Here is a 10,245-nt window from a genome sequence, read left to right as displayed (position 1 = left end):
TGCAAGTTTCTTTTCAAAAAAAGAATTTGGCATTGAGGTTTACTTGGCGGATGGCGTTGTTGAACAGAGAACCTGGAGACAAAATCACCCCCCCACACGCACACATATTTGGTCCGTTTCCTTTGCGACAATCCCCAGTCTACATTCAGAATAATGGCCCGTCACAGCCGTCAAAAAAAAGTCCCCGGAGGAAATCGCGATCCGTTGCACCAAAGCGATTGCAAAGTCGACAGAACAATTCAAGTAAGTGGGCAAGGTAACGAGAAGATGACAAAGGACGCTACTGGCACATTTGCATCCTAAAGTTCCGCAGTCCTTCACTTACTTCCTCCTCGCTCCGTCTACGGGGTCTCGCTGCTGTTTAATTAGCTTCTCGATCTCGGCCCCCAACGTCTGAAGGCTCTCCTGGACGTGGAGAAAAGGACGTTGCTTTTCAAATGCGGACAAAGAAGCGAATCCAATCTTGAGCGTACCTTGAGAGTGATGTTCTTCAACAGGGTGTCCTCCAGCACCGCCTGCAGCTTCCTGTTGATCTCCAGCGACAAGTCCAGCGTGAGCCCGCTGTCGGCCGGGTGGGAGGTGTACAGCGAAGCCATGATGCCCCCCCGCCGGCTCAGGTTGGCCTTGTTGAAGTCCGACGCCTCTGACGAGAGGGCCCCCGACTCTTCCCTTAGGACGTAGCTCTGGATGATTCTGTGCACAAGACGAGGTCAGTCGGAGGTTTTGACTTGAAAATGCATTTTACTGAGAAGTGACCCAAAAAAAAAAAACAGCAAGTGACAATACAGAAACAGAGATGCTAATTTTAGGAGGCGTGAGCTGGAGCCGCACGAAAAGGGGAGTCAGCATTTCACCTGGAAGATAACAAATGTGCTGACAAAAGCCGAGTGAATATAAGAACTAACTAAACGCACAAAAAAGCGCGACAACCCGCTCCCACATCCTCCTTGCTACTCCAGTGACTATTTTCCGAGGTTATTTTTAGCTCGCCGACCGTGGGATGTGTCCTGAATCGTAAAGTAGGTTGAGCCAAAATGGCAATTGACGGCCATTGGCAGAGAGCAATCTGATACGGGACCTCAGTGGACCCCTTTTCATAAAACCCTTGCTAATCAATAGATTTAACTCAATGGATTTAGCTCATGACACCGAAATGGATTTAGTGGCAAGCAGCTCTGAGAGTCGATTAAGGAAGAGGCGGGGACTCCCCGCTGCCCAGGGTTACTCGGGTGCCATTGTGCCGACGCCCTTCACATACTTCTCTGAGCGACCGTGAATATGAATCACTAAAGATGCATGCTAATTCATTCTAAGGCCCCCGCCCACGCCTGCGATGCTGCTATAAATAGCTTTTAATGAATGGCGGCATACGGGACGGAGCGTAGGTAGGAATTTGTAAGTGTCTGTGTTAGTGTGTTGCTATTAACGCGGCTCAGCATATGCTGTCCTTCAAGGTCAATGGAAATCAGGACGTGATTAATACACAAGAGGCATGGAATATTTATTAGCTACATTCATTCAGGCATTTTTCCAATACTGCTTACTTGGAATGGGTTTATTTCTTTTTGATTATTAGGATTCGTCAAAGCAACAATTTTACGTATATGGTATTTGTAAATAGATAAATTCACCTCATTGAATTATTTTCTACACGCATTGCATAAAAAAAAAAAAAAAATGTTTTTTAAACACAAATTCATTTTGCTGCCTTATTAAATAATTGGTTAATTATGATTATTTTTTTTCTCCACTGACACTCACTTGGTCTTTTTGCGGATTTCATCCACCAGCTGCTTGATGTGATCCTCCATGAACTCAATTTTCTCCTGCTTGCGGGCCATCGCCTTCTGCAGACGGACAATGCGCTCCACCAGCACGGCCTTATCCACCTCCGGGAAGCTGTCTACCGTCGGCGCCGTTGTCGAGGAACCCGAGTGGCTCTCCGGCCAGCGTTCCTCGCCTCCGCCCCCGTGGCGCGCGTTCAAGGAGCCTTGGGGAGTAAGGTCACGGTTCATTAGAGTCACAAAACAAAATGGGCATTGATAATTTATAGGCACTTCTCATAAAGATTTGGGACAAACCAGGCGAAGCACCTGAGGAACTGGATCGGCTACCCATGCTGCCGCCTTCGCGGTCGCAGCCTCCGTTCTCGACCTGGTCCAGTCTCTTTCGAGCTGAGACAGAACAAAAAGGAAGAAAGGGGGAAAAATAGATTTGTCATTGGAATCATAGTCAATTTGTCTTCGCGGGCCACATAAAATGATGCGGCGGGCCGTATCTGACCCCCGGGCCTTGAGTTTGACACCTGTGCATTACACGCTTCAATCGTGTGCATTTCCAATCCTTCAATTTGAATTAACGCCCAAGTGAAACCTTATTACTTTCCTCACGTCTGCGCTCATAAAAATGAGAACGTGTGCACGCTAAGCTCGGGAAAGACTTCAGTAAGATAAGAAAGTTGTCATCAAGGCGGACGAACTCTGAGGAATGATCACAGGCTGCCTTAAGGAAAGCTGAACGACCTTCCAAGCATTTGCTAACGCTGAACTTGGCGAATGTGACTAGAGTAAAAAGCAGGAGCTAGCATGCTAATAAGGATTCGTTGCTCTTCATTGTGGCTGACACCAAAATGGTTCAATCATTCCTGACCTTGTGTGAGCTGCTTGGTCAGGTCCTTGATGTTGGCCGCTTGCTTCCTCCTCTGAGTCATCAGCTCGTCCCTCAACTCGTCCACTCGCGTCTTGAGCCGGCTCAGTTCGCCTTGCAGCTCGGTCCTCTCCTCCTGCAGAGCTCGCACCTCCTGCTGCCTCAGGACCTCCTCCTGCTTTAGCCGGCGCGACTGCAAAACGTTGAGGTGAGCGTCATTCACGGATGCTCCTTACGATCATACGAAAACAAAGCGGCGCTCCAGCCCAACCTTGTCATCCAGGGCGCCGTCGGTTTCCTCCAGCTTGGCTCGTAGCTCGGCGAAGCGGTCGCCCAGCTGATCCAGCTGGGACTGCAGGGCGTTGCTCTCCGACTGCAAGCGGGCGTTCTTGCTGCTGAGCTTCTCGGTGAAGCCCAGCAGCTCGGCCTCGCGCTCCCGGCTCCCCTGCACGTCCCGCTGGAGGTCCTCCATCTGGCCGTTGAGCGACTCGACCTCATTGCACCGAGACGTGAGCTCTTGTTGGGCCCTGGCATCAAAACAATCAATTAACTGGAGGGAGGTGTGCTTTGAATGGAATGGAGGAGTTAGTCAAATGAGGTTGGAAGTAGGCCACAAGCGTCACGGGAGAAAGCCGAGGCCAAGAAAGCAGATGACATGGATGGGAAGGCAGAAAAGTGTGTCACGTTGTCCGTCGCGAGTATCAAAAACCTCATTCGAACAAAGACCTCAATTGGAATTTATTTGTGTCGAAACTATTTAGTGTGACATCTTTCTTTGTACAAGAGGGGCTAATACATTTGCAAAGCACAATTGTTTTTTTTTAATACGAGTCATATAGACTTGACCGAAAAAAACATCAGGCTGGAAAAAGACCCTCTCGGATGTGTTAATTGCGCTTTTATTTTTCTACCGTCGGGCCAATACCGTTGATGCTCCTCCTGCAGCGCGCCCATCTTGTTCAACTCGTCCCTCTGGCGACCGATCTCGGCTTTCTGCCTGTTGATGATCTCGCGGTACTTGCTCAGCTCGTCCTCCCAGCGGGGGCGTTCGTCCTCCAGACACTTGAGCTGCGGAGCGTGACAAGCCGGTTAGCGGAGGCGTGTCAGCGGTGACGGGGCGCCGACGCCTTGACACAAACCTTGGTGCGGAGCGCGTCCAGCTCATCCATGCTCTCCTTGTAACTCCTCTTCAGGTCGTCCAGCTCTTTGGCCTTCACGCGGTGCACCTGCGACAAGCCGCAAAACTCTCAACCTCGGAATAGAACTGATTCGTTGTCACCAAATTGTTAAGGAATAGATTTGTGCATCCAAATAAAGCAATAATGTCAAGCAAGCTACTTATCGCTTTCGACAATTCAACCCGCAATAGATTGATAGTATAAAGCCTCGTCTGTTTGATTTTGATTTTACAGCCGCTTCATTGAAATCAAATTGTTTCCGTGGTTCGGCGCGCTCATTAGGAATATGAAAGCGGCATGAAATGATGTTTTGTCTCATCTTTTAAACAAAGCCATTAACAGGACTGGTGAGAGTCAACTTTTCCAAGAAGCTATTAGTGGGCCGCGGTATCCACGACAACCTGCCACTAAATGAGACAGAGGAAAATATATTTGCTATTTGCTCCGTTAATTCATGACTTGCCTGCTTCTTTCCATGCTAATGGAGTTTCGTTTTGTATAATTTATGACTGTCTCTTGAGCATAACAAACTACCATTAAGGAAGAACATTTTTTTTTTGTGAATGCCTTGTTTAGTAGACAGTGGCAATATTTTTCAAAACGAAGGCACTATATAATCAAGGCAAAGCAATGTTATGTTGTATTAAATGCGAAGGTTGGGAAGACAAAGTAGAGCGGCGCGTGTAAATTGAAATGTTGACGTCTAACGCAAAACAACAGGCGCTTTGAGAGCTTTCTATTTCTGCGTTTTAGTTTGAGACTCACGGGGTAAATGAGCGAGGCGGCGGGAAGACAGACAGGGAGTGGGCGGCGTCTTTTGGGCCGGCTGTCCGAATGCTCTGCTTCATATTGATCATTTCTAGGACATTTATATTTAAATTGTCCTTCCTCTTAGAAAAGAGGATGATGTAAAAAAAAAAAAAAAACCAACGAAAAAAAACAGGCCATTGTGTTTGGATTAAGTCCACGCTCGTTCCCTCGCTAAGGCACTTAATCCTGCGAATGTGACGAAAGAATTTTTTTTGTGCTTCAAGACTATCAGGTGTTGATTTGTGTTTAATAGGAATATATTAAAAGCCGCCAGGATGACGAAATGGAGTCACCTCTAATTGGTCCGTTTGCTCCTGCATGTGTTTGGCTAGTTCTCCTTTGGTCTCCCTCAGTTTAGCATCCAGCTCATTGGATTTGATCTCTTCTGATTCCTGCAGAACAAAGAATCATCATTCATCGTTTTGCAGTTGAGGACTCGGGAGAAAGCAGCTCTTTAGCACCACCACGCGGCATCTATGGAAAGTACATAATTTGATTAACCGGTTTTCTTTGCTGATCCTCACTTCTAAAAATGTATGAAATGAGAAAAATATTATTTTTTTCCCCTCCAGTTGGAAGATTGTGTTTCGCCCCAGTACTACATAAAATCACACAAAATATCATACTTAAATATCCCATAAAATGTGTCAGACCTGGTATGTTCGGATCATGTCTTGGCAGTTCTTGCGAATCTGCTCCGTCTCTTCTTTGGCTTGCGTCAGTTTGGATGTGATGTCCCTCAGCTTGTCTTTAGATTCCTGCGCGCGCACACACACACACACGATTCAGATATCGACAAAAAACGATTCTCATTTGATTTACTAAGACTGTAGATTGGTTCAGCCATCATTTAATCGGTCTGAAATGGACTGTGGCTACAAACTACCTTCCCCCGGGGGAGGGAAAAAACAACAACATTACAGTCATTATCAAGAAAGACCGAAATGACGCGTTTCCTGCGGGTTCATTACTGTATAATTTCCCTCCCATTTCATTGCCAATCAAATGAAAAATACAGACAACTTATCTTGTTTTTGTCGGGAGCTCGTGCAATCTAAAATGATTACCACCTCTTATGAACAAGTAGGTTACATTTAAATGATGACGATCGACATTAAAATGACATTTCAAAATGTTGCCTGAAAATGGAGTTGGGAGTCAATTTAATTAACCGCGTGAACGATTCTTGATTGCTTTTCAAAATAACATTTCATTTGCTTAGATTCACCAGGTTTCTACATTGAGTTGCTGTTTTCTCATTTGTGTTCAAACAAAAGAACTGGAACACATTCTCATTACAGATTTTTTTTCCCCCTTTTCTGTTTGTGTCAAATACAATGAAATATATGCTTCATTTTAACTTTCAATCCAGCTCAGCAGTTAGAACCAAATGCCACCTGCCTTGTGGGCATCAGCCTCACTCTTGAGTTTGTTCTGGGCCCATTTGACCTTAATAAGATGGGAGTTGTTATCCTCCTTCAACTTTTCCACCTCTCGAGTCAGCCGGCTGACTTCGCCTTCCTACGAGCAAAGCAGAAAAACATGCAATGAGCAAACGATGGCAAGAAACATCTTGTGACGTTCCGTTCCGAAAGACCTTGGCGTCGCACAGATGCTGCAGGCGGCCTCTCTCCTGGGCAAGCTGGTTTCCTCGTCGGGCCTGGTGCTCCACTTCCTTGGTGGCCTCCCGCAGCTTCTTCTCCAAAGTCTCCTTGTCCCGCCTCAGGTCCAGGGCCTCCTTCTCCCCCCGCACATATTTCATCACCATGCTCTCCTTCTCTTGGCGTGCTTCCTCGCACTTCCTGTTCGCCTGAAGGGAGAGTTGGGGAGCTTTTATTTCATGACCGAGTGAGGGGACTTAAAATGGGCAGCTTTCGAAACCCCTCGGCGGCAATACGTGACAAAAATGGTGAGACTCGAGCTCTTTTTGTTCAATGGACGGTGAAATTAAAACTTGTCGGGTGTGAAGGAAAAAAAAAAAAAAAAACTCTGACTCTGATAATGTGGCAACGCAGTGTGCACGGTTCTGGATGAAAAATGCCTATTTGCTTTACAGGTTATTATTTCCAACAACGAGTTTGACGTGCTCAAACCTTACACTTTGCTTGTTGCCTAGCGCGATGCAAAAAAAAAAGAAAAATCAACAAAATAACGACATGGCCAACAGAAAAGAATTGTTCTTCTTGCCCTGACAGTGTTTGCTGCGTGATGAGATCTTTTCGTGCCACCGTAAACTGTTTTACCTGTTCTAGCCGGTAGGACATCTCCTTCTGCGTTTGCATCAGGTTAGCTTTAGCCGCCTGCTCCTGTTGAATGAGTTTGTCCCGGGACTCCTTCAGCACCCGCTGCAGCTCGGTAACCCTTCCCTCCAGCTGTCAACGCAAACACAGATTGGACGGTAAACAGGGTGAACGTCATGGCGGTCGGCGAGGGGAGGCCACGCCTCACCTGCGCAGAGAATTAGTCAGGTAATCTGATTCTGTTATTGTTTGGGTCTGCCCTAACTGCTGCCTTATATGTCTGGGATGTGATTAGTATCAATTTGTGCCGATAAAATCTTGTCCTGAACAGAAACACTCGCAGTTTCTGTACCGCAGAGGGGAGCAGGTGTAGGCCACCAAGTTGTGGTCAAATAAAATGATTTGATTTTGGTCGACATCTAAAATAAATAGCACCAACATTTCTGATGGTGCCCATGTGCTGCTTCTCCGTCTCGTCTCTCTTTTTCAGCTCCTCCTTCATGTTGTCCTTCTCGGAACAGATGCCCAGGATGAGATCCTGATGCCGCTTGTTTTCCTCCAGCAACCTTCACAACACATTGGCAATTTTAAATCAAATCAGCGCAAATGTGATAAGTAGATAAAAGATGAAGGAGCTCAACAGTTTGAGGAACTTAATTTTTTTAAATTATTTAACGTGGGAGACTAATAAAAGAACATTTTTAGAGTTTACCTCTGGATGGACTTTTCCTGCTGCGCATACTTGTACTGGACACACTTCTCAAAGACCAACATGCAGTCCTCCTGCTCCAAAGGGACTCCATTGACAGGCGGGCTTCCTTTCCGTTCGACTTCGGGAAGCTGATAGGCCATCAGCTCCGACTCCAGCTCGTCCAACAGAGACTCCTGCGACAGGGAGCGCTGGATCTGCGAAATCAGCTTCCGGCTGCAGTCCGTGTCATACGGGCTGGACGTCGAATCGGAGGGCGCCGACCTGTTGGTGCCGCTTTGAGGGCTGGAGGTGAGGGAGGAGCTGATGGTGTCCGAAGAGGGGGTGGAGGGGCCGTTGGAGATGCCGGATGTGGTGGTCGTGGAGTCAGGGGGGGAGTGTTTGGATGACAGACTCTCAGTTAATCCGTTGCGGGTCTGTGGCGACGGCTCCTTGCTGACGGGCGACTCGTCGTTGCCGTTGGGAGAACCGTCTTTGTCAAGAGTCAATATAGCTTCTACGGCGTGGGAAACTTCAACCGCATCGCCTGAAGCCGCTTCATTTAAAAAAGGTGACGGCTGTTCCTCTTCATTTGAACATGTAATACTATCACAGTTGTCATCGGATGCCAGCTCACCCCCTCCATCTTGTCCTTCGATCTTTGTCTTTGCAAGACGATCTGTTTTAGTTTTGATAAAGTCACCTTTTGTCTGCATACATTCCTCTGCTGTACATTCATCTGACGCGGGTTCTTGTTTTTCTACTTCACAGTTCTGGAGCTGCTGTAACTGTGGCAATTCACCTCCTTTCAACTCGACATTGGACTCCTCCATCACGTGTGCGTCCGAGGCTGGATCAGGTAGCTCCATGGTACCTTCTGTGCGTCAAATCTGAAAAACAGAGGGAGATGAATTACACAATAGCAGACTGACTGAAGCGCCCCAAATATTCTTTTAGGCTCTTTATTCAACCTGATACCTAAAATAAACTTATACTACCTGCTTCACTGGGTTGTGAACAGAATCCCAGCAATATTCGTTATTCTCTTATGCTTCCCGATTTTGCTAAATAATAATAATAATACCCACAGCTTTGTCTATTCATATTTGTTACAGAATAAAGAGACTTAATGGACAGCTTCTTATCTACCTTGAATGTTTTCTATGTATTATGAAAATGCTGCATTCAAGCAGCAATAGGCATGGATGCTCCTTTTGACAGATGTCAGCTGTCAAGATAACACAAGCCCTTTGGAAAAACCTTTTGTCGCAGCCGCGCCTAGCAAACCAAAATATGCTCCTTAACTTGATTTATGCTTCATTTGAAGCCATTCACAGACGGTCAAGCTTATTATGCAGGTGTTAGCTTGCAGTGTTATAACCTTGCTCATAACGTCTTGAGCTTCCCATACTGCAGTAATATCAAGTTAATAACAGGCAAACGCCAGAACAATGTATTTCAAGAAAGCAATAGCCGGCGCTGATTATTTGTAACGCAAAAACCTTTAGCTTGTAGCGATAGTGACAGCTTTGCTAGCCTAAAGGAGGCAGGTCAGCTAGCTAATCATTTCCTTGAAGGAAAACAAGCGTTTGATAGAATAGTGTGTTCATATTCACCCACCGAGTGTGGTAAATCCATGAGTGGAACGAGTGAGCAGCTCGGGTTGAACTTAATGGTGAACTTTGAGCCGTGACTTTGTCTGTCTTTCCAGCTGGTCAACCCAACAAGTCCTTTTTGGAATGACACATCAACAAATATGGCCACGGCTGGGCGGGAACGGACAGAAGACGCGAACCAATCAGAGGCAAAGCCTTTCGTGACGTCTGACGTAAGTGGAAGAGTAACTACTCCCCCGTATGTAAATTACGTGTACAAATATTTAAAATAAAACATATTCATTTATAATTGTTTCAGTTATAGTTGATTAATAGTTTTTTAATTAAATGAACTAAATTAACTTTGATCAAACAAATACGTTGTCACTGTACTTTACAATGTGTATGCAAAATACGTAGACAATATTAACAACAGCAGCAGCAACAACAAAAACCCCAATAATGATGATAATAATAATAATAATAATAATAATAATAATAATTTTGAACGAATCGTTCACGCACGAGCCAACACTATAAATGTACCAATCAGCAGCTTGTGTCATTGCGCATGAGCAGTGAGCTTCTAGTTTTCAGCACGTGCCGTCCGGAAAAAAGAAGAATACGCCAGGAAAAGTCGAACTTTTTGTCGAAACAGTGAGTTAATTTGAATTATTGCAGTTTTTCACGCGATATACGGTTACATATTTGTGTTACGGTGCATTACATCTGTTATGTCCTCAAACTCAGCTTTCAATTAGATGCAATTAGCAGGCAATCGTTAGGCTAACTTTTAAGCTAAGTTTTGTTTCGTCATGGCGACCCGCGCTTGAATTCGACAAAAATGCAAATGTTATTACCACCTCGCCAGGAAAAGTCGAACTTTTTGTCGAAACAGTGAGTTAATTTGAATTATTGCAGTTTTTCACGCGATATACGGTTACATATTTGTGTTACGGAGCATTACATCTGTTATGTCCTCAAACTCAGCTTTCAATTAGATGCAATTAGCAGGCAATCGTTAGGCTAACTTTTAAGCTAAGTTTTGTTTCGTCATGGCGACCCGCGCTTGAATTCGACAAAAATGC

The 10,245-nt window shown here is 45.6% G+C and overlaps 1 protein-coding gene across 2 annotated transcripts; it reads right to left on the bottom strand.

Moving 5' to 3' along the window:
- Positions 1-126: 126 nt before the first annotated feature.
- Positions 127-9,334, bottom strand: ccdc186 (coiled-coil domain-containing protein 186). 2 transcript variants are annotated; one of them, XM_037278700.1, is made up of 16 exons: positions 9,183-9,334; positions 7,587-8,452; positions 7,314-7,440; positions 6,878-7,006; positions 6,232-6,444; positions 6,036-6,155; positions 5,288-5,392; positions 4,928-5,026; positions 3,786-3,872; positions 3,572-3,714; positions 2,918-3,173; positions 2,650-2,839; positions 2,082-2,174; positions 1,762-1,990; positions 474-693; positions 127-405 (listed from the first exon to the last, which is right to left on the bottom strand). In XM_037278700.1, exons 2-16 carry the CDS (start codon positions 8,429-8,431, stop codon positions 322-324), a joined length of 2,940 nt encoding a protein of 979 aa, XP_037134595.1. In that variant the 5' UTR covers positions 8,432-8,452; positions 9,183-9,334; the 3' UTR covers positions 127-321. The 2 variants fall into 2 exon arrangements, with proteins under 2 accessions (XP_037134595.1, XP_037134596.1); XM_037278701.1 differs by having other exon boundaries at positions 2,094-2,174.
- Positions 9,335-10,245: the final 911 nt, after the last annotated feature.

Source organism: Syngnathus acus, chromosome 19 (assembly GCF_901709675.1).
Source record: "Syngnathus acus chromosome 19, fSynAcu1.2, whole genome shotgun sequence".
Taxonomy (NCBI): domain Eukaryota; kingdom Metazoa; phylum Chordata; class Actinopteri; order Syngnathiformes; family Syngnathidae; genus Syngnathus; species Syngnathus acus.
This window is presented reverse-complemented; position numbering and strand designations above follow the sequence as displayed.